The sequence below is a fragment of the Sceloporus undulatus genome, chromosome 5 (genome assembly GCF_019175285.1).
Source record: "Sceloporus undulatus isolate JIND9_A2432 ecotype Alabama chromosome 5, SceUnd_v1.1, whole genome shotgun sequence".
NCBI lineage: Eukaryota > Metazoa > Chordata > Lepidosauria > Squamata > Phrynosomatidae > Sceloporus > Sceloporus undulatus.
The window spans coordinates 125,377,443-125,402,063 of NC_056526.1; the positions used below are offsets into that span (position 1 = coordinate 125,377,443).

Here is a 24,621-nt window from a genome sequence, read left to right on the forward strand (position 1 = left end):
GTAGCGAGAGTAGGTTTGTTTCATTCGCTGGCGCATGCGCCTTGTGTTGACATTTGGGCGGCCTTTTCCTTCCCTCTCGAGGGGGAGAGAGAGAGGAGACCAATCGAGGGAAGGCGCCCGGTGATGACGTAACGAGAGGCGTTTTCCCTCACCATTGGCGCATGCGCCTTATGTCGACGTTTGGGTGTGAGGTGTTTTCTTTCCGCCAACTTCCGGAAAGGGAAAGGATGTGAGCTTCCGGCGCGAAGGAAGGAAGAGAAGGGGCTGCTCAGGCCTCGCCTTCGTTGTGGAGCAGAGGCGGCGGGATGAACTGGCTCTTCCCGCTCTCCAAAGCCGGCGGCGGTGGCAGTGGGGCCGCCTCCTCGTCCTCCTCCTCTTCTTCGGCCCCGCTGCCTTCGCCCCTCACCAGCCTCCAGCAGCAGAAGCAGCGGCAGATCGAGTCCCTGCGCAGCGCCCACGCCAAGTGAGTGGCAGCCTTTCTGCTCCGGGGATCCTGGGAAGTGCCCCTCCCCATTGCCTCACTGCACTCTTGGATAGAGCGCTCTGCTCTGGCTGCCTCCTCTTGTAGTTTAAGGAGGGGCATTTAGAACCCTCAGGCCTCACTGAACTACAAGACCCAGAATGCAATGCAACAGGAGGCAGCCAGAGCAGTTCAAGCAGAGTGGCAGCGCCATATAAGAGCGTAGTGCGGCAGTCTCCTTAATCTCTTAAAACGACTCGAAGGCCTACAGCAAGGACAGGTTCAAGTCGTTTCCGACTTATCTACACCAGTCGTTCCCAAAGTGTGCTCTTTAAGGGATGTTGGACTCCAGCTCCCAGAATCCCAGAGTGAGGCTTTTGGGTGCTGGAGTCCAAAATTGCTTAAAGAGCACAGTTTGGGAAACCACTCCTCTAGATGTTTTGGACTTGAGCTCCCAGAATTCCTGGCTGTTGGCCAAGGTGGCTGGGGCTTCTGGGAGTCTACACTGTAGAAACAACGCAGCACAGCGCTTTGACTGCTGCAGCGTCATCATACATATTCCTGGGATTTGTGGTTTTGTGACACACCAATAATCCTTGGCAGAGAAGACCAAAGACCTTGTGACTATAAATCCCAGGATTCCACACCACAGAACTGCACCACTTTAAATGCTGTCAAACTGCATTATTTCTACTGTGTAGATGCACCCTCAAACCATCATAGGATAGGCTTCAGATTTGAGAAAGACCTCTGCGTCGTATGTTGGAGCATGGCGTTTCTAGGCAGTGGGTACTTCAGCATTAATTGCAGAAGCAGCTGCGCTTCAGTTGCGCTAAATTAGACTTCAGAGAACTGAAAGTGGAAGAATATGCCAATATTGGCTTGTGTCCAGCTGGACAACACTTGTCATGGTACTAAAATGACTAAAAAGGCTTAGTCATTATTGTGAATGTAATCTAAGGCTAAAAACAAATTAGCCATTTGAGGAATGTAATTCCCTGCCAGATTAGGGGATGGGAGGAGACTAAATGCTGGCTCAAGAAGGAGCCTGTCCGGTAGAAACTAGCTATCCGAAAAAACAAGTTGTTACACTCCACCAGCTGGAGGCTCCAGGATGCTTTCAGATGCCAATGCTCAAAGGCTGACGGCATTACAAGACACTGTGACAAAAGCATTGGGACACATTTCGATTAAAGAAAAGCAGGTCAAATTCATTTATTTCAGTGGGAGACATTTAGGATCAACTGTTGTGTTGAGATTACTAGTCTGTTGAGTGTTTAACGACCACATTGTTTAAGTTCATGGATATCAGCGTTCCGCAACCATTGATAAATCTGTACGTTTCTTTTAACAGCATAGCCGAAATTCAAAAAGATGTGGAGTATCGTTTGCCATTCACTGTAAACAACTTGACAATTAATATTAACATGTGAGTACCATGTGCGTGATTGTAATTATATCCCACTTCAGTAATTTAGCTGTGCTGTGCCTTGTAAACTCCGATAGCTGAAATTTACTGGCAAGATTAAAGCGATTGCTTTACCAGAATTCAGTCCTGTAGCCTAATATAAATGATTATCAATTTTGTAAAGGTTTTTTTTCTTTGATTAGCTTCTTATTTTTGAGACTGTCCATACACAAATGGGTCTAGGTTTGGAAGAGGGTGATGTTTTAGGTTTTAATATATTGTTTGTATTGGGGTGGGCAGTTCTGGCTTCAACACTGAATTTCTATGTGTTCTCAATAAAGTTCTTTGCTATTTCAACACACTGGACTCTTTGATGCACAGAAGTTCTGAATTTGCCCGAAACTGACCCTTTCTTCAATCCTCAGTCCTCAACTCCATTCCCAGCCATAAGAACAGCAGATGCAAACACGCACACACAACCATACAGGATAAACAGAGACAGCTATTTTTCCAAAGCAGTGCATTCCTTTCCTGCCTTGCCCTCCTGAGTCCAGCTCTGCAGCTTGAGGAAAGGAAGGGGAGGCCACTGAGCCCCCAGCGCATACTTTCCGTTCTCGCAAAGGCCGCCAGCAGAATAAGCAGCACCATCTAGGCCCTGGCGATCCCTGCACATGCTGGGGATGGGCCATTGGGGGCATCTGAGCACACACAGTCTCAGCCCCTGAAGCCATTGCTGCCCTCACAGTCTGTTTTGAGGAGGGAGGGATGTGAGGAGAGCCCTTGTTCATTCAGAGGATTGGCTGGAGGGTCTTCTGGGGGGCCCTTGGGGGGTTATAAGAAGGAAGGAAGCCCCTCTTCTCCCCCCAAAGATTTGGTAATTCTGGTCCAAAGGGCCCTTACCACGGTCTTTTATAACTAGCTGTTGGAAGTGGAATTTCCTAGAAACTCTGCCACTATAAGCAGCAGAATGTATGGCTGCACACCCCCTTACCTGACACCACTGCATTCCTTGTGACGGCTCTAATTGCGCCTGTGACCTCAGAAGGGGCACCTGGCCACATGGGTGAACCCAGGTGCCCCATTTCTGCCCTTATGAGCATGTGACAGCCTTCCCAGGGAAGCAGCAGCAGGTAAGGTGGTGCAGCAATCCCAGGTTTCCATGCCAGCCGAGGTAGGTACTGAGGGGGGAATTGTCCAGTACCAGGGACGGGATACCATGATTGGCTGTGGTATCCTGCCTGTGATTCAGCCTTAACATGTTCTAATCACTTCTTTTGGGTTTGTATGTAGCTACAGGTTCCATTTTTTATTTTATATGCAAAGAGAGGAGGAGGAAAAAAAGCACAGGATTACTGTGCTTTCAACTCTCTTGATACCATATAATCCAGGGCAGATCTCTGCTGATTTACAAAATGATTTGACTAATTGAGTCACTATGGGCTGTGTGTTTTGTGTAGAAAAGAATAGAATTTCAGGGGCAATTGTTATTTTTGTTTGGGTGTGAAGGGAATTCTCAGGAGGGAAAATCACATCACCATTGTCATTGTTTCCTAGGAATGAAAAACCTTAAATTTCGAAAGGTACTGTAACCTAGAATAAAAGGCAGGTAACTTAATTTGCATCATGGACATGATGCAGTGGGTAATATTGGCTACCTTTTTGTTTACAGCTGCTTCCACCTCAGTTTCCTCAGGAAAGCAATCATCAGTGTTTTCCCACCCATACGACATCATTAATGACAACAAGGTGTATGTTGCCTGCCCTTTAAGCAGTGTATGTTATTGTGTAGATTCTGGAATAATAATGGGGTGGTCAGTAATAGAATTGTTTGCATGCCTTTCAGGATGTATTAGTAACAGCAGTGATGCTGGGTAGCAGAGTTAAGTTCCATCACAGTATAATGAAAACTTCAAAAATATACTTGCTCAGATATTGATATTGAGTCGTGTAGAGAGAGAAAATGCAAAAGTGAACGACAGGCCATAGCCGTTTTCGCTGTTTTTCATTGGTTAATTTAGTGTTGTTGTTTTTTAACTGAAAGACTCATAAATGTTTGCACCAGAGCCTGTATTTAAGCATCCTAGTTTATATTATATGATGGACTGAATCCACCTTATAAATCTATGGATATATGCAGAGGACTCCATGTGTACAACCAGTTCAAAAGACCAAGTATAACTGTCATTGGACACCCCAGCCACAAACACACACAGATGTCTTAAAGTGGTCTGTTTCATAGCTTCACCTGTTTTAATCATGTGTAAAATAATATAGTTTTTAATCTTCCTAACAGTTCACTATGCATTCAGATCTTGGGAAATTGTTACAAGTATAACTTGAGAGTTTTGGAAGATCCTCCAGTTTTGGCTCCTAACTCAACGTCATTTCCATAGTAAGTAAATGGAGAAGATGAGGTCTCATTGAAAATGGATAAATAAATTAGTTTGTTTGTAAGGTTACACTTTGTCTTAAGGTTACCCTGCCCTGAATTAGAAAAATGTGGCTCTCATTCAGAGATGAATCATAGCTAACTCTGGCAATCTATCTCGCCTCATTCATCATATCTATCTCGCCTTCTGTCCCCCTCCCAACCTGAAGGACCTGGGTGTCACTCCAACCGTGCCACAAACCCTGTCGCTGCTCTGTGCACATGCCAGGCTATTAATAACAAGACCCACATCCTCCAGGATCTCCTGGAGGACTTAAGTGTGACCTGGCTGCAATTACCGAGGAACTGGCTGGGCCTGAACGGGGAGCTTGTGTGGGCTCAGGCCCTGCCTGCGGGTACTGGTGAAGGACCAGCGCAGGGGGTTTAGGTGGGCTGGGGGGTGTGTGGCCTTGGTACATAGGAACACCGTGTCCCTCACAGGAACCACCTCGACAGACCTCTATATCGAGTGTATTTACCTGACCCTTAAGGCTAGGGGACAGTCTGGGGATTCTGTTAGTGTATCGGCCCACCCCGTGCTATAGCGGACCTCCTTAACGACTGACACAGCTGGTTGCTGAGCTTATGTTGGAGACGCCCAGGCTTCTTGTCCTGGGTGCTTCAACATCTCCCTCCGCCTGCTCTGTTCATCTGCTGCGGCTCGGAATTCATGGGACCATGCCGGCCATGGGCCTGTCCCGAATGATACAGTGTCCTACGCATTGTGCGGGTAGGTACTACTCTCGATTTGGTCTTCTGTTCGCGAGGCGGATAATCCGTGGGTGGAAATAGCTATATTCCCCCTTGTCATGGACGGATCATTTTCCTGGTAGAGGTGAAAATCAAGGCCTCTACCAGATCCCCCCCGGTGGTGGCGGACACGGTTAGAATGGTTCCACCCTCGTAGGCTGATGGAACATGAGGGTTCCCAGAAGCCTTAGAGGGGCTCACGGTTGGAAATGCGGCGACTCTGTTGATGCCCTCACCGTATCTGACTACCGTCTCTCTGGGGCTATACACAGAGAATCGCTCCCCACGCGCCTCTCAGGCCCGCTTCCAAACGTAAGCCCTGGTATACGGAAGATCTCCGGGCGAGGGGGGAAGCGGGTCCTGCGACGGCTAGAGTTTACGTGGCGGAAAACCCTTTGCTCAAACGGACAAGACTCTCCTAGACCGACTGTTAAGGACTACGGAGAGGCAATACGAGCAACAAAGAACTCTTCTATGGTGCCGTATTGCGTCCGCGAGTCGCGTCCGGCAGAGTTGTTCAGGGTGGTCAGGGGAGCTAACTCAGCTCCCTCCGCGACCTGAACCCGATCTTGAACCTTCTAAGGGCTGCTTGTGACCGTTTAGACGACTTTTTCGTGGATAAAACTTCTCGTTATAGCGAAGGTCTGAACGCCGACTTTGGGCAGACCTAGGGTAAAGAAGCGTCCAGGCCTCCGTGGACTGTGTTATACTGGATCAGTTTGATCGGTGAGTACCGAGGATGTGGACAAGATCCTGGAAAGTGTTCGGAAGACAACCTGCTCTCTTGATCCCTGTCCCTCGTGGGTAGAGCCCGGGGGGACTGGCGGTAAACACTTTTGTACGCCGGATATTAATACATCTTTCAGGGATGGGCGATTTCCATCGGATCTTAAATTGGCCCAGTAAGACCGATCCTAAAAAGCCCTCCCTTGACCCCTGGTTCATTATAATTATCGGCCTGTTCGCTGCTTACCATTTTTGGGAAATGCTGATAGATGGATGGAGGGCGGTTGCTAATCCAGCTTTCAGGCCTGGGTACTGGATGAAACGGATTATCTGGACCCATTTCAAACTTGCCTTCCGGGCGAGGGTCATGGGGTTGAGACGGCCAGTGGTCGCACTGTGGTCGATGATCTCCGTCTGGGCATTGACAGGGGAAGCGTGTCTGTTGGTGCTCTTGGACATACTCAGCGGCTTTCGATACCATAGGACCCTGGTATCCTTTGGGGCGCCTGGCTGAGTGGGAATCGGGGGCACTGCGCTCCAGTGTGGTTCCGCTCTACCTTCTGGGAGGTCCCCAGATGGTTGTGCAGCTAGGAGGACTGTGTGCTCCAGCAGCGGGCCCTTAAAACCGGGGTCCCCACAGTGAGCCATTCTGTCTCCCATGCTATTTAAATTTACATGAAACCGCTGGGAGGATCATCCGGCGACATGGGGCGCGGGGTTTCAGTACGCTGATGACCCCCAATCATTTTTCTATGTCTCCGACTGATGCCGTGAATGGGATGGCGTCTTCCTCTCGTGGCCTGTCTAGAGTCAGTAATGCTGGCTGGATGAGGGAAAACCGACCACACTGAATCCAAGAAAACGGAGGTTACTAGTGATAGGTTCCCTGGTCCAGGAATGGAAGGTGGTTCCACCTGTCCTGAATGGGGTCACGCTCCCCGTGAGGACTCGTGCGCAGTCTGGGGGTGCTTCTTGACTCGTCCCTTCACCTGACTGCTCAGGTGAATGCGAGCGGTCAAGAGTACCTGTTTATCAGCTTCGGGATTCGCCCGCTGCGCCCTACCTGGCCAGAGGGACCTTGAAACTGTTTGTACACGCTCTGGTAACTTCGAGACTGGATTTCTGTAATGTACTCTACATGGGGCAACCTTATACCAAACTCGGAAGTTGCAAATGGTTGCGAATATGGCAGCGCGGCTGGTCACTGGTGCTCCCCAGGACCAGCACCTAAACCTGTGCTTAAAGATCTCCATTGGCTGCCCATCGCTTCCGAGCTCAATATAAGGCGTGGTTATTACCTATAAAGCCCTAAATGGCTTGGGCCAGGATTCCTGAAGGACCGCCTCTCCCCGTACATTCGCCTCGCACCTCAAGAACATCTGGGCAGCAACTCCTGAAGGTGCCTGGGGCTAGGTTGGCTGTCACTGCCAGAAGATCTTTTTCCACAGCTGCCCCAGCCCTTTGGAATACGTGCCCACGGAGCTCCGCTCATCTTCACCCTGGCCCAATTTAGGAAGGGTCTTAAAAAACTTCCTATTTAATCAGGCATTCCCCGACTAATATCCTGTGGGCCTCCCCTCTCTCGTGGCCGTGATGGACGGGCTAAGGGCTTTTTATTGTTTTTATGGATTGTTGTTTTATTATGGTTGTTTTTAATCTTGTATATGTCTGCACTTCGGTGCATTTTGTTAGCCGCCCTGATCGTTTGGAAGGGCGGGGGTTACAAATAAAAATTTTATTTTTATTTTATTATTTATATATCTCAGGCTCCCATCCATTTTCTGCCATAAATTCAGATTCCTTCCTTAGTTTTTTGTTCACAATAAGTATATGCCAGTTAGCAGTTCCACATGCTCAAGGGAGCTTTGGATTTGAATTTCACAACAGCATGCTCCCTCACACATGCACACACGCTCTCCAATAGCATATGGCAAGCTTCATTAGAAATAATAAAAAAGAAAATTTAAAAGATGTAATGATATGGAATGACATTCTACTATATTATATTGTACATGATCAGGTTCCTGAGTGAGCAATTATAAAAATATTGTAAAGTAATTTAAAGTAATTTAATTTAATTGTGGTATTTGGTGAGGGATAATCTAAAGTTACTTGCTCCTCTGTTCATTACTTTGCTTCTTTTAAAAAAATTGGCAAGTAAACCGACATGTGCATATGGTGTGAAAATTCATGTCAAATCTCTGCCTGTAAAGATAATTTAATAAATTTGTTTTATTTATATACCGCTATTCCAAAGATCATAGGGTGAACAGCAAGTAAGCTAATTAGCAAGTAAGCTAATTTGCCCCCAACAGTCTGGGTACTCATTTTGTGACCTCGGAAGGATGCCGCCGAGTCGAGCTTGGGCCTTTTGCTGGTCTTGAACTCGCAACCTTGTGGTTTTGAGTGAATGGCTGCAGTACAGCATTTAACCACTGCACCCACCAGGGCTCCTTAACGATGTGTTAAAATGTCCTTTAAAAGTAGCTAAAAACTACATGGTAAAGAAGCTTTACTCCTACTCACCATGCTAATTTTAAAATGCCTTTTCCTAAACACCTTCATTACCCAGAAAACTACTGTAAACTCTTTATAGATAACTGCTATTTCCCTTGTCAGTTCATGATTAATTACACCTGTCTTTTACAAGAAATTGCTCCACAACACCTTCTGATGCTTTAGTATTTTTTTTTCCTTTGAGGAAGAAAACAGAAAATAAAGTGTTTGCTGATGACAAATTCTCCCTTCTTCTTTTTTCCTTAGCCTTTACAACCAGCCAGCTGGAATTCCTTCGTATACTCAGAACTTCCCCTTTCTTTCTCCATATCGGCCACCAGAAACAAATAGGTCTATAGCATCTGTGCCACATGCAGATTCACTTTCTTCAGGGTACACCACTGACAGACCTGCTGCTCCTTCTTTTGGTATGATAACACGACTTGCCATTACCTGTTCCAACAGCAGAAACTTTTTACAGGTTATTTTCAATAGCAAGCTTTGTGTTCCAACTGTTTTCTTGTACACAGATACCAGTCCAAAGATCCGTGTCTAGAGATCCCAAAAGTATTGTCAGCGGTACAAGTTAAAAATACCCAAGGAAGATGATAAAGTACACAATAAGAGCCACAACCTCATTCCAAACAACATTGTAGTCTCTTATAGCATTATTATTATTTTATTTATTAAAAATTTCCAATATCAAAATCATATCAGGGCTGGATATGATCAATAAACAGTTTTTATGAAAAGATAAACGCAGCTAAGGATATCCTTTATTACCACCTGAGTACAATAAGTGTCAAACATGGGACACAGAGGAGACCCACTCCCCAGCTGTATACAGCACAGAGATCCCTAATCACTTAATACTTGTAAATGTCAAAAACTAAAACATGGAGCTCAGATTGAAAGCATGTTGGCAGCCTGTGGTTCCTTTACCGTGTGTTAATGGTTTTTGTGATGTTCTGGACAGCAGTCTCTGGCTGCAGTTTCCATGTTCTCCTTGAAGTCCCACACGGAATAATTTGCAGTAAAGTAAATAGATGAAAGTTACCACAACATGAACTACAGTGAGCCCTTGGTATCCGCTGCTCTTTTGTTCCAGGATCCCTGTGGATACCAAAATCCGGATGTTCATGCTCCATTGTATATAGTGTCTTAGTGAAAATTGTGTCCCTGTCCCTTATATAAAATGGCAAAATCACAGGGTTGCGTATTGGGATTTATATATTTTTGGAAAAAAATCTATATAAATTCCAGTAAGCAAACCCTTGATTTTCAAGCCCATGGGGTGCTGAATCCATGGATAAAGAATCTGTGGATTTGGGAGGCCTGACAGTAATCCTTGGCCAGGAGGAGAATAATAGTTAATGGCCAACTAACAGAGCCTGTAAGTACTTTTGAGCGACTGAGGCACTCGCGCATCTAGTGACATGAAATCTACATGCTACAAACTGTTCTTCCAGACGAAGTGCCTCCATATCAAGTGGCACATTCTTTACCTAGTTCTTGGCCCAGGTAACCACTAGTCCACAGTGTCCATCTTTTGCTTCAGTGTCTATTTTTAACTTTAATCCATACTGTTTACAGCATCCAGATATTAGCCCAATACCTGCATAGCCCCACCTATGATAATGGCAGGAAGAGATCCTGATGTGATCAGTATGTCAGGAATGGGCAATACTGCAGGATTATGATGCATCCTTCAGGCATTACGATATGACTTCATCAAATGTATTTGCATTACTTCACATAATGAGGTGTTGGATCTGTTGTACTTCCCAAAACAACTTGAATCATTTTGCCGTGCCAGGGCATGAGAAAGCCCCAAAGTTAGCCAGTTAGACTGAATCAGAAGTTAGGTTCTTTTCTTGTGTTTTTAAGTATTTAGCATGTGCCCGAATCGTTCTTTAAGGGATCATGATCGAAAAACCTATGTTGTACCAGCTTTGCTTCTTAAAACTGATTATCATCCTGTTCATCTTCTAGCTCTTCATAGGAAAGAGATAGGCTTTTTCTTTAAATTGTATGTGCCACACTCTTTGTTCATTTAGACTTGTATGGTATACGTTTATGTATTTTTCCTGAATTTGTTGCTTCTAATTTGGAAAGAGAGTGGATTTCTGTTCAACGTTGACAGTGCATTCTTATGTGCAGTTACCAGGGATAAAGACCACTGAAATCACAGAGACTTCTGTGTAGATAGGTATAAGTTGTGCTGTGTTTGTCCCGTCAAACAATTTTATGTTCATGATTTGTTTAACTTGTCCTATAGTGACACATGAAAATCTGCATTGTTTTCAAATCTGTCTTTAGAATAGTTTTCAGTGTCTTAAAAGCTTCCTAACATTTCAGGGGAGTCAAAATGGATTCCGTTACAAGATGCCGATGTTCCTGATGCATTTCCAGAACTATCAGATCTCAGGTAAAAATATAAAATTGATATATTATTAAAATCATGCTTTTAAAGTCTGAACTTCTTAATTTGCTATTTTTATTCCATCTATTTGTTCATGGCATTTGTATGCCTCTCTAACACATGGGTGAATTACATTAATAAATATAAAATCAATGTAGTATAAAATGGGTACTTCATAACACCAGTAACTGATGGATTAAACAACCGAAAGCAAATTCACAGCATCGATGGAGGTCAAATATAGAATTTAAAGCTGAGAATGCCTATTGAGAGAACTAATTTAGAGAAAATGAGCACTCTGTTAGTTCCCTCTGTTATTAGAAAATATATCACTAAATACTGCTGTTTACAAAAAAAAATAACATGTGAAAAATGATCCATTGTAAATATAAATGGTAGGTCAAAGTGTATATGTTTTCTTCCTGACCACAGGACATTTTTATGACACGCAGGCACTACAACATCCAGAGACATTTCTGTTGAATTTATTGTATTGGCACAATTTTTTCAAAACTATGTTGCCAATTTTTTAATCTGTAGGAACATAAATAGTGCCATGGGCCTAGGTTTATGAGGTACGCACACTTAATGTGTATATAAATGTGTGGATGTTTATAGGTAAGTGTGTGTGTGCGTGTGTGTGTGTAGGTCAGGGTTTTTTAACCAAGGTCCCAGGTTGCTCAATGAAAGTGAAAAATTGGCCCACTATCTTTGCAGCAGTAGGAAGACCTTGGGCCAAAACACTCTGCAGAATAATCCAGTTTGAGACTGCTTTAACTGTCTGGTTCAGTACTAGAGATCCGGGAACTGTAGTTTGTTGTGCCACCAAAGCTCTCTGACAGAGAAGGCTAAATGTATCACAAAGCTGCAGTTCCAGAATTCCCTAGCATTGAGCCAGATCAGTTAAAGTGGTCTCAGACTGAATTATTTTTTCATTGTGTCCTGGCCCCTAATAATTAATATATTGATTTAGATGATCTACAAACCCAAAAAGTATTTTTTCTAATTAATTTATTGGTTTTTACAATAAACACACCAGTCTGTAGAACAATGACAAAAAACAACAACAATACAATTAAAATGCTTAAACTACTAAGCAGCCATTCTTCTGCAAATATTCTTTTTAAAATCTGTTTTAATATTCAGCATCACAAACTGACGGATATGATGAACAAGAAGATATACTTCTGGAACAATTTGTTAATCTGCCCCAGTTGAAGCAAAGTAATTAATGATAAGGATGATTTAGTGAAAAGCATTGAGGAGCTAGCTAGCAAGAAGTTTCAAAATATTTACAATTTAATATGTTGGGGAGGATGTTAACAGTAACAATGTAAATTGAACAGTGGGTTTACTTTGCAGAAAAAAATTTGTTACTGGAACCAAGTTGGAAACAAAAAGACAAGCGTAGTGTTGGATAAAAAGTGTGGTGAAAATTATTATTGTGTCTTTTGGAATGTATTTTTGAGTTCCTGCTTGTTTTTTCAACATGTTGCTTCTTCTCACGTCATGATTACTCAGTTGAAGACCATGTTTGAAAAGAAGATGCAAAGGCAGCATGAACTTAGTGAGGTAAGGTTTCTCCTCTTGCATTTAAAAAAAAGGAAGCAGTTGTTCACATTGTTTTTAGTGAGCTTCCTGTAGACATACACTTGGCCACTAGCAGAGATACTAGAGGAATCTTTCGTCTGACTTCAGCAACATCTGTGTTCCTTTTACTAGGCTACATTACTATTTGTACTCTATTGCTGTGACATTCCACAGAGTATCTCACTATTAGAAGAAGGGCCATTTTTCTGAGTTTCCCCATCCCTTCATTCTAAAGTCTTTCCCAGGTATTTGGAATAGATTTGGGAAGGAAGCAAAGGGTTGCAAAGGAAAAGGGAGAATCTGCAAAAATAACCATGCAGTAGTGGGCATTTCTCATGAATAGAACTCCAGTGTTACAGTCTAGAAAAATCTCACTGGAAAAATTTGTGATTTGAAGGTGTAAAATATATGCTTGCCAAATTTTCTCTAATTTTTCTTGCACCAACTACCATTATTTCCCTTGGGTTCTTCAAATTTCTAGAGCACATTGTGGTGAGACTGAATTGAATATCAACAAATACTAGTTTCCCACCACTTCCATGTGAAGAACCTCTCCTGGATCCCAATTTCTGTTGCTAGGAGAAAGACTGTAGGATCCAATGCAATACTCTCCTAGCTTTGGAGGGGGGAAATAATATTTTGAATCCCTGTAGTTGTTGTAGAGTTGTTGATTTTAACAGGTGTGCAAGACACACTAATTTAGTCTTTAATTAATCAGGTCTGCAAAAGTCTTATTTTATATTCTGGGACGCAAGATGACTACATGTCCTTTGGTTTTATTCTATATAAAGTATTTGTGTAAGCAGTGACATCCCTAGGGTTGGTGTCACCTGGTGTGGTGCACCCCTCGACACTGCCTTGTTCACCTGTGCCCCAACCAGCTGGTCATTCGCTGCCCAGTGACATTCAGAAAGGGAGCTGGGGGATGGGCAGCTGGAAGAACAAGGCAGTGAAGGTGGGTCAGGGACAGAGGGTAAGGTTTCCTGGTTCAGATTTCCCTGCTGCTGGTCAGCAGGGAGGGGCATGCATGCATCTGCCACAGTCACCTTCCTCCCTGCTGCCCTGGTTTCATCAGCAAATGGGAAGGCTGGCAAGGATAAGCATGCATTTGTCTTCCTCACATTCCTCCCCATTGCCCTGGTTCTCTTGGCAAAGAGAGCAGTGGGCAGGGGCATGTGTGCTTCCACTCACCACCCCATCCTCTTCCTCACTGCCCTGATTCCCTAGGCGGAGAGAGCTAGGGCAGTGGGGAAGGGTATGTGATTATCCGCTGCCCTTGCCTTTTCCCCCGCTGCACTGATTCCCTCAGTGAAGGGAACCATGGCAGTCAGGGACATGTGTGCATGCTCATCTGCTTCCCTTGTCTTTTCCCCTGTTGCCCTGGCTCTGTCAGTGAATGGAGCCAGGGCAGCAGGGAGGCTTGCAGCAGCATGCACCCACTGCCACATGTCAGCAATACCAGACACACATCTGCAGTGTGTGGAAGGCAAGACTGGATTTCCCCCTTCACTGCGGTCTCACAAACGCAGTCTGCACCACCACCACACCACTACATAGTAAGGCAATACAGTGCACCCACGTCATATGCAAGTGTGCCATACATGGCTTTCAGCATATGCTGAAAGCTATATGCCAGAAGAGGCAGTGGTGCATGCACTGTGCTGCAGGCATGAGTCCCATTGTTTTCAGTGCGGCTCCACCATACACGGTATTTCCCTTACATGGGGGGGGGCGGGGGCGGAATGGATCCCTCTGTAAGTGAAGGGCACACAATAGTTACTAACAGCCTAAATCCAACATAGTGCTAGCAAGGTACCACCAGTGTGACTGAACTTCCTTCAGTTTCCTTCTACACTGCATTTATCAGAGCTGTCCAAAAACCAGCTCTGCAGAGAATTATTCTGTCAAAGCAGGTGTTTGAGGTGCATGAAGAACTGCAGTAGAAAGGGAAAAATCACCCCACTCCCACTGATCTTTTGCTTTTCCACCAATTGGTGTCCAGAATGGTTCCCAGGCAATATTTCTTAATATTTCTAAATCAGACATAGTAGAGTCACATTCTAGTTCTTTACTTGCCTTGCTTCTCACTTATCAAAAGGTGCTTTACAGTATCTGGAACAGAATACTTCAGTTGGCTCCAATTTTGATGTAAGAATTGTATTGCCACTGAAACATTTTTTAGTTCCACAGCACTCTTCTGTTTCTTAGAGTTGTAGTGCAAGTGCTCTACAAGCAAGACTGAAAGTAGCTGCTCATGAAGCCGAAGAAGAGTCTGACACTATTGCAGAAGATTTTTTGGAAGGCAAAACCGAAATAGATGACTTTCTTAGTAGCTTCATGGAGAAAAGGACAGTATGTAAAATTCTATTAAATTTTAAGACAATTGTGTGTTTGAAATATCTTAAACTTTAAAGAGAATGAAAATGACTCCAGCTGAAAACTCTTTAAGGTATAGGATTTTTGTTTGTTACCTTGTACTGATCTGAAGATAGATATCTTGATGTTTTAGATCTGCATGTGACAGAACTGTTTTCTGGGAAATAAGATTTCACTAAATCTCCTATTGCCAAGTAGTGCCCACCAATTTCTGTATCTGAAGTATGCACTAGTTTAAATTGCTGCTTCTTGAAACTATGCCAAAATAATAATCTCCTTGACATCATCCACAGTAGCTACACTGTGGAAGGATCTGTGAATAATTATCACATTTGTCATAAGTGTGTTTGTAATGAACTAAGTACCCTTGCATTCAGTGAGTCTTTGTCCTAGCAAAGTATACATATGTACAATTGCCATCTAGCAATTTAATGGCCTTGTAGTAGTATCTTTGTAGTTAGAGAATATGCTAAAATGTGTGGAGAGAGTAAAACTTACTAGGTGTAGTTTAAAAGAAATGGGATAATTTAGAAAAAGTTCAACACTTCTTGGTTAAGCTATAAGTGATGGCAGTTTCAGAGGAAAAAGTACAGTACAGTATATGAGAATAAAGAGGAATGTTAACTAATTGTTTTCTTTTCAGATTTGCCACTGTAGAAGAGCCAAAGAGGAAAAGCTTCAGCAGGCAATAGCAATGCGCAGCCAATTCCATGCTCCCTTGTAGGTATGTTCCATACACTGGCAGACACCAGAGGGGCCTTGCAATGTATCCTGTAGCAGAGGATAGCTCATACAGTCATTATCTATAAATGGTATGTTTGGTGAAACAGTATGACCCTCATGTTCTCTGACAGCATGTGTTTTTACGATTATTTCTGTTTGACTTCTTTGACCCTGGGCTTTCTTGAGTGTTGTCTCAGGCTGAACTGTGATAAACTGTCCATGGATGTGTGCACTACATCCTTCCATCCCTGTCTGTCATGACATCAAGGACTTGTTTTTTCCTGGACAGGGTCAACTGAATGTTCACTTTTGCACTCCCACCTTTCAGCCAGGGGAAGGATTGTATGTCATCTTAGCACTCCCACTAGCTTCTCCGAATCATGTTTCAACTACAAAATGCAATGGGATATTTTTCCCACTAGTTTAATTGTGGGGGAGAGGGGAGGACAAAGAAGTTATTACAACAGTAAAATGCAATCAGTTTCTAGAAACAATTTTTGTCCCAACTCTAAATACTTGACGGTGCTGGAGCATTGTGTAGAATACAGTTACCTACTTATAAGTCTAATTTTGCTTGTGTTCAGCTACAAAACATGGTTCTGAGGTGCTAAAATATACTATTTGATAGATTACAACTTAAAAACACTAGTTGTATTATTTGCTGAATTCTAGAGATGTAATACTTACATTCAGCCTGCAATCCAGAGTTAAAAGAAAAGACAAAGCCCTCACCTGAGCAGAGTCCCTCTGATCTTGGAGGTTACATTTCTAATAATTATGTATTTCAGGTAATAGTGCTGGTGATATTAATTTACATGTGCTAACATTAACAGGCAAAAAATGGAAACTGTTCTTAGAGAAGTGCAAGTAAAAGTACACAGAAATTACTTTGGCATTCCTGTTCTCAGCAGATCCTCAAACAACCGAAATGTTGCTGCTACAAGTAGAGAACACAGTGAATGGAGTTGGCTGTAGCAATGCAGCACTGACAGAGAAAGTGGGGTTATCAAAATCATATTGGAAGCACCTTCCCTGAATAGGAGGAGCTCAGCAGCTTTCCAGGGGAAGGAAGGACTAGGGATCTGCAGCAGCCACCTTCCATCACATCATAGTTCCTGCTGCTGTAATAGGACTGAGCCGAGCAAATTGCTATCAGTACTAAATGCAGTCTTAATGTATATGATTATTTTATTATAGCTTTGTAAACAGGAAAAACAAGGTGGCTAGAAAGTTAAAGGAAGTGCCCGGCTTTTGTGCTGGGCTAATGTGAAACAATTGGATCTTTGAAACCAATAAGAAAATTGACTAACTTGTTATTTTTTGTGTTCACAGATTTTTCCAGAATTTCTAAGAAACTAGCATTTCTAAGACAAGTGAACAAATCCAGCAAAGCACATGTTCATAGATCGGTTATTCTGCAAATACACATTTCATTTCGTATTTATAAGAAAAAAACTGTATACATATTGAGATTAATTTTTTTGTACAAATTATTATGTCTTTCTATTCTCATCCAAAAAAATGTTCCTATTGCATTTTTTGCACTAATATTCCCTGTCTTTATCCTGACCATATTTAAGTTCCTGCTGCTATCTCAACCTACTTTATAGATTAAATATTGAAACATGTAATTTTGACTAGATTTTTACATTTTATACAACGTAACTCATAACTTTTGTATTAAACATTGGGTGGTTTAGTTTGTGGGGGGGAGGGCTATAGAAATGTTCATTACTTAACAAGTATTGTGAGGCACTGTCAGGCCCTTTTGACATATCATCAGAATTCAGTTTCTTGAAGTCAAGTTTTTCATCATTTTTGTTTGTTACCAACACAATATTTTGAAATCCAATACTGGTAGCTGGGAAATTTATAAGGCTGAGAGACTGTAGCATTGCCTTACAGCCCTTTGCAAAGTACATAATAAACAGCATACAGCTAAGATCAGGTGTATCTGGGGGAGGAATTCAATACACCTTTTGTGATCTCTAGTCATGATCTGACATCCACTGCCATATCGGAAAATTCTTGCTTCTTTGTTCTGAACTTCTAGCTTTTCATGGGACAAGCAAAAAGTTTCAGGAGGTAAAAGAGTGCAGGCAGATCTTTCAGGGATTTCAGGATTAGTAGTCTTACTTTCTCTGCTCTGTTTTGCATTTTGGTTTGTGGAAATGCACCTTGGCATCAAGAAGGGACAAAAGACTTCCATCCTGAATAGATAACATATAAACACACAAAAAGAGTGTAGGAAGGTCAGGTTGAGTAGAACTATTCCTTCATCACTTGCTCACCTTAGTCAGGCAGGAATCAATAAGCCGAATATGTTTGCCACTTTTTAAATGTATTTTATATATATAAAATTTGGATTCTAATTCAGGCTTCTTCAGAATTTAAAACATCCACTACATTGTAAGACCAGTGTTTTGTTCTATAAAAACATTTTAAATTGGTTCATGGTGCTCCAAAATTGAGCCATTCTTGCACAAAACTGAAGAGTTATTTTGTAGGCATTACATTCTTGAGCCCATTTTTCCCTACACAGATAAATTTGTTCATGGCAATTTTGAACGTTTCCCACTATGCCTCCCCTCCCATCACAAAAACACTTCCTTGTTACGAATTGGGGGGCTATAGAGTCTCCTCAGAAGATTTCTATATGAGTACAATGGTCACTCCACATTCACTGGGGTTAAGGGTGAAGGACCCCTGTGAATGGAAAAACCATGAAAAAAAAACACTACTTTTTACCAAAGAGAACACCTGTCTAGGAATCTCCAGTTCAACTCTGGTCAGCATCTGTCAGAAGTTGATCATAAAATAATGCTGGAGAACCTACAAATGCCTAGGGAAATATTTTCTCTAGGAACATCTAGGTTCTCCAACACAACACTATGATCAATTTCTGGAACACTTGCGCTGGATGACCTAGAGATTCCTAGAAAGAACATATTAAAATTGCAAATAATCAAATCCACAAAAGTCAAAACTGCAAATGTGGAGGGCAAACTATTTGCATTTGCAAAGCAGAACATCAGCTTCATCTAGTGGAAAATAGCAGTAGAGTTCAGCTTTTTAGTATTTTGGGAACTCCTAATACTGGGAACTGGAAATAAATAAGTCTGGTGGAACAAATATTGTTGCTACTGTGTCATTTAGATTATATTATCAACTGTATTACCTGTGTTTGTCATCAGGAACCTTGGTTCTTCTTTCTCAACTTTTCTTTTCGAGGAATTGTTTTCAAGTACATCTGGAAATGCACCAGCTTAGTATTCACAGCCTATTTTATTTATTTTCTATCCCACTTTTCTCCCATATGTGGAACCCAAAGCAGCCTACACACCAATAACAAACTTGTTATCCAATTATGAATCCTTGGGTAGTCAAAATGGTCCCATCTTTATACCTGGATAAGATATTGGTAGTATTGTAAAAACAAAGTTTTGCAGGAGTACCAATTTAAACAACCACAACAAAAATAAAACCTAGGAGGAGGAAACAGAAAAACCTATTGGGGACCTGTGTATGCTGTTGACTGTTGGGCATATGTCTTGTGGAAGAGGACATAAGTGGAACTTTTCTTCCATTTTTTATGTGAAATTATATAGAAAAAAATAAAATAAGAATAGAAGAACAAGACTGGAGAAAAATACAGATGGCAAGGTTTTAATGGTTTTTTTTTTTAAAAAAAACATTTGAATGCCTTGCATTGAAGCTCATATATAATCTTTTTTGTTCTGGACATGATTGGAAACATGAACAAGAGCACTTCACCTTGCAATATGACAGTTGTGTGTGTGCACACACATTTACTTTCGCTTTATCCTTCAAAACTTATGTATGTATTGGGGCAAAGATGATGAATGTGTGGTCTGATACATGTTGAAGGGTATTTCTTTGTTGTGTGCCTTCAAGTTGTTTCTGACTTTGGTGACCCTAAGGTGAACCTTTCATGTGGTTTTCTCAGGAAGATTTGCTCAAAAGGTGTTGTCCTTTGCTTTCCTCAGAGTGTGTGTGACTTGCCCAAGGTCACCCAGTGGGTTGCCATGGCTGACCCAGGATTCAAACCTTGATCACCAAGTAATTCTGTGCGCCAACCACTACACCATGCTGGTTCCCTAAAATCCTATTAGTCTGATATACAGACAGCAGAAACCTAAAAATGCAAGTACTCCAATCCAACAAAAGAGCCTGGCTGCAAGCACACTTGGATGCACAAGGATCCCTTAGTATTTCTCCAAATTCTATGGAATGGGCATATAATTTGCCAACTGCGGTCTTTATACACCAGGTGTTATGTGTCAACATCTGGATTGAGGCTGTCTTATTTAGTCACTCATCGAAATGGAGGAGCTACAAAAATTGTCACAATTCTTCTAACTTCTAAAAGAGAGGGAAAACAGAACTCTCACTTCTTGACCCCACATCTTTTCTCATTCCCTTGCATTTTCTTTCAGCTTGAAAAAGGAAGTAATGGAATGTATGTGTCTGCTTCTCACAAGCACGAAGCTTTGGGCCCCTAGCAGTGATGGTAGAAGCACTGATGGCTTGAGAGCTGATGGATTCAATGGAATGTCGAGTGCAATGGGTCCAGAGCCAGCCACACTATTAGAATAGCAGAGTGGGGCCACCTTCACAGGGGCCAGCTGCTTGAGACATATGGTTCCTGGCCATACCTCCTTGTTAGAGAACAGAGCTCTATGGGCTGCATCACTTACCTTGGTCACTAGATCTGAGAATTGGTTTTTACAAAAAGCAATCTTATCATCAGTACTGAAGAAAGATTCAACTGGAAGTCTACTTTCTGTATGTGGAACAGATGTTAGGGGGGCACCATTTTGTCCTTTGACGAAAGTACCAATTATTTTGCCCAATCCTGACTTCCCCTGTCAAGACGGGACTTGTTTGAAGCTATCTTCCAGCTTACTCCATCTTCCCCAACTACAAGCCATCTGGTTCAACTTTATGTATGTGGAGACATTACTATTCACCATGCCATGTGACATGAGTGGTATCTAAATGTTGCTCCTCATCCATCAGATTGAAGAAGGGACAATTCAACTTGTGCTGAACAGGAAGGGCCCCAATCTTCTGAGGCAAAGATATGACACTGCAGGAAGGAGAAAAAACTGAAAATCCCTCCCTTTCTACTGCTATTGGATATATCCCATTGGTGAAAGGCAAATTTTTCTCTTTTCACAATTTGCCCTTTTTTCATCGTGATTTTTAGCTAGCTATAGTTAGGTCCCTGGCAAAGATATACTTTTTGTCCATCTGAGGTCCAAAACATAATTTTAGAGCCAAGTTAAGAGACAAAAGTATTTTCAGAGAAAAATGAATAAATATTATTCCTGGATCCTGATTTGGACTCCCTGAACATTAAAGTTTATTGGTTAAAGGTGCAGGTTCAAAGAATCTCTGCCTCAAAATCATATAAATCTAGATGACCTAGTTAAGATTTTATCACATGATAATGATTAATGTGGGTCATGAGAACCCAACTTTGGCCGTTGGTTCCTCCAAGGAGACTTGTGTTTTTCAGCTGGAATTTTTACTCACAGGAGGAGCAGGCTGAAAAATGTTTGTATTTTCACTTGGATTGTCACTGACAAGGAACTAATGTCCTTTGAAGTAGCTGAGAACGCCACTTTAGAGTTTGCAAAGTGAATGAGCATCCTTCATGTTTGAATTCAATTGCTTCATTGCTACCTTATTCGTGCTCCGTAAACAGGTTGGATTCCAGGACTCAGGTAGCTAAAGCAGATTCAACAACTCTTTGCAAGGCATGTGGGTTTTTGTAAGGTCATGAGGAAATATAAAATACAGAAAAGTTCTTTCACCAGAAACTAAAATACAGAGAAAGGTTATTTCATCAGAAACTCCTGGCTCTTCTATCATTTGTTCATAACCATCAAGGCAAATTCCTCTAACTCCATTTTAAGCTTTGCTTTATTTATATCCTACCTTTTTTCCATTGATCATACATGAGTCTCCACTGCACTGTCAATTACTCCTCATAGCAGGACATGACTGGCCCAAGGTCACCCAAGTGAGTTTCATGTGGAACCAGGGATTTGAGTTGTATCTCTTCCAGATTACAGACTTCCCTCTAACCACTATACTACAGCTCTAAACTGTTACCCTTATAAAATAGAATAGTTATGAAAGGGCTTTATTTCTTGAGATACTTGGTTTCAAATAATGATGCTGCAATCTCAAAACCTAAATTTGCTTATCTCTCAGAGGCACTAGGGCACATGGATGGGTCACTGGAAATTCTGAAAGTCAATGGAGCTGAGTGATTTCATCAAACTAAAATTTCACTGGGAGAAGTACCAGCATTTAAGCTGGTATGAAACTCAGATATCCTGGTAATGTTCATATGCCATCAGACTATGGAATAAAAGAATGATCTTGCACTTGATTTGACTGTTTTAACTTTTAATTTTCTGTGCTCAGCAATGATCATCACTAAATGGACTTCACCTTTGTCCAGCAATATTTTAAATACATAAATGACAAAGCTATTAAATCTTCCAAGAATTCAAGACAAGGAAGAAATATTTTCATAAGTCATTTGCTTGTTTTTGATATACAGTATATATATTGGTGTAGAGGAGAAAGTTTGCATTCAGATGTGTGAGGGTTTTGGGGTTTTTTTTGGCATGGTTTACATAAACATGTTCTTTTGATGAGTCTTTGGAAAGATAGTATGATTGATAAACTAAGCACTGATCAAACATCAAAGAAATAAAATATAAATATTTCACATGGTTATGTGGACTAATAACATTAGATGAAGGCAATTCAGTAAGTACATGATTGTTCTAAATATGAGAGGTTATTTCCTGTTTAACGTTGTTTACAACTTTGTTACATAGGGGCTTTTTAAGTGCAGAGCTCCTGTTCTTTGGACTTTACACAGACAACCTTCTATTACCTACTGACCAGCTGCCATTTCAGACAGTGAGGCAAACAGCTTCATCTGAATCTCGATCTTTGGCGCTCTCTTCACTGGGCAAACATCCCCCTCCACTAGGTGATCGACAGCTCATATCCTCCACCCCTGATTCCTGATCACTGTTGGCTGAAAGATCTGGATCTGAGCTTTTCAGATTATCTTGTGTAAGAATCAGGGCTGAGTCTTCATCTCCCTGAGAAGGACTCCGGGAGGGAAATGATTTTAGATTGCCAGTATAGTCTTGGGGAGTATTGGCTATGCTGTCATTAGAGGTAGAGTGTCCAAAGCCGGTGCTTCCATATTGTTGTTTTGTCTTTGCTTCACCATTATTTAATTGCACTTTTGTAAGCTTTGCCAACCTCTGCAAGATAAGAAACAGGAGTCATTCATCCCCATATACTATATATGCTCATGTATAAGTCTAGAAATTTCAGTTAAAAATTGAACCAAAAAACCTGAGTAGACTTATCCACAGTTCAATGTAAGTTCTGTACTATAATTCTTATTTAAAAAAAAGAAACCCTGGTGAAAGTGAGGAGTGTAAGCTGTCCTGGAAGCACTGACACACAGAGTCACCGAAAATCTCATCCATTCAGCCTTTAGTATGAAACACAGTATATGTCTGCTGAAATTTTGTAAGTTCTTTGGCAGTATTTTCCATTGCTTCATCCTTTTAGATCCAGTTACATGCACAACTCCCCCACAATATTTCACATAACCCATATGTATTTCTATGCAGATGGGGTGTGCAAATACTGTATGAAAACTGCACAAAATTATCACCACTGCATTATTCTTCCTGACCAAATAATAAGTGGGGAACCCATTTTTAACCAGGAAATGAATAACACTGAATTGGGTTTCCATCTCTACCTTTTGGTTTGCCAAAAAATGTCTAGCACTCCAGCAATGGACTACCAATATGAGAAAAAGATAAAAGATGATTGGTTTGAAAACAGCTTATGCAACAAAGAACCATCCAGGCTTACCTGACAAATTTTTGAAACACGGGGTATCCTTATGAAACACTGCAATAAGTAATTTGGAATTGCCTATAGTTAGCTTCCCTGTCAGCTGGGACAATTTGGTCAAATAGACACTCATTGCTTATTTCTAATCAACTGAAAGTAATATAGGCTTGATCCAAGCCCTATTGGCTCAATTCATAGCATCTACTGGCACCGTAACAAAATAGAGGTACATCACCTACCATTGCCAACAGCAGAGACGTCCCTCAAGAAAAAGAAAATAACACTGTCAGAAGCTATCACTGTGATTATCATGGACTGGTGACCCAGTGTAGGCAAATCCACATGTTAGTGATGCTTCTATGGGTTTCTTTGAACTTGAGCTGTGCACCTACTGATGCAGAAAGCAATGGCCAAATGTGAGACCATTTGGTGCATTCAGTGTACAAAACCAGAGTTAGCCTATGGCTTGGGCATCCAAATGACTTCATGAAACCAAGGGCCTTTACCTCTTCTAGGACCACCAGCTCTTCCTCTAATTGCTGTGTTTCTTCTTTTACTGCCATCAAGTACTCTGTAACAGACTGCCGAGGGTGCAACCCTTTTTCAAAGCGGTTATACATTCCACTCCAGAACCTAGAACATAGAAGAGGAATAAGAATAAACCTATGAGACCTGCAGAGCAATTCTACATGTGCCTTCTCTGAAATAAGTCCCACTGAGCTTAGTCCTGGGTACGTAGGTAGATAATAACAGCCCAAACTCTTAAATAAGACTGTACCCTGGTCTCTGTGCTATGATAGCCACAAAATTAACAGAAAACATTATCAGAATTAAAACTGGCACATGTATTTCCCTGAATCTGGAATATTTCAGTCTGGGAAAGTAGTTCTCAGTTTGGATGAATGATGCTCAAATTCTGATGCCATCATATATTCCAGCTAATAAAGGCACTCATACCTATCATGATGCTCTAGTTCTGGAATGCCTTCCCCTTGACACTGGCACTGCCTTATACTTTTATCAATGCCAAATTAAAACTTGGCTTTTTTCACCTAAGCGTAGTGAGCTCGTGGCTTGGTTTGTGATCTGTCAGTCAGAATATGGGTTTTATTTTGTTTTGATTCATCTTTAATTTGTTTAGATCATCTTAAGTGATTTGTACCTTGCCTCTGAGATCATCTAATACAGGACAGGAAAGTAAGAAAGAAAAATAGGAGAAGGAATTTAGGTAGATTAAAGGATCAGATGTTTTGTTCCTAAACAAACTATCCCTGCTTCACTGCACTGTCATGGATGTAGCAACTTGGATA

The 24,621-nt window shown here is 41.8% G+C and overlaps 2 protein-coding genes across 2 annotated transcripts in view; one reads left to right on the top strand and one right to left on the bottom strand.

Moving 5' to 3' along the window:
• The first annotated feature begins 305 nt into the window (after positions 1–305).
• On the top strand, positions 306–18,511 carry VPS37A (VPS37A subunit of ESCRT-I). Its single transcript, XM_042470550.1, is given in 19 exon segments — positions 306–463; positions 1,815–1,893; positions 3,538–3,566; positions 3,568–3,600; positions 3,602–3,641; positions 4,162–4,214; positions 4,216–4,260; positions 8,536–8,707; positions 8,709–8,749; positions 10,611–10,657; positions 10,660–10,696; positions 11,314–11,318; positions 11,837–11,913; positions 11,915–11,963; positions 12,053–12,092; positions 12,175–12,262; positions 14,489–14,632; positions 15,300–15,380; positions 16,712–18,511. Coding segments are annotated over 18 exon segments (1,218 nt in total). The 3' UTR covers positions 16,712–18,511.
• A 3,299-nt stretch (positions 18,512–21,810) lies between these two features.
• The window catches only part of MTMR7 (myotubularin related protein 7), a 47,164-nt gene continuing 44,353 nt past the window's right edge, over positions 21,811–24,621 (bottom strand). The window contains exons 13-14 of the mRNA XM_042470538.1: positions 23,818–23,944; positions 21,811–22,701 (exon numbers count right to left, since the gene is read on the bottom strand). Of these exons, the coding sequence (XP_042326472.1) occupies positions 22,339–22,701; positions 23,818–23,944 (490 nt within the window). The 3' untranslated portion in view covers positions 21,811–22,338. The remainder of the gene's footprint in view (positions 22,702–23,817; positions 23,945–24,621) is intronic.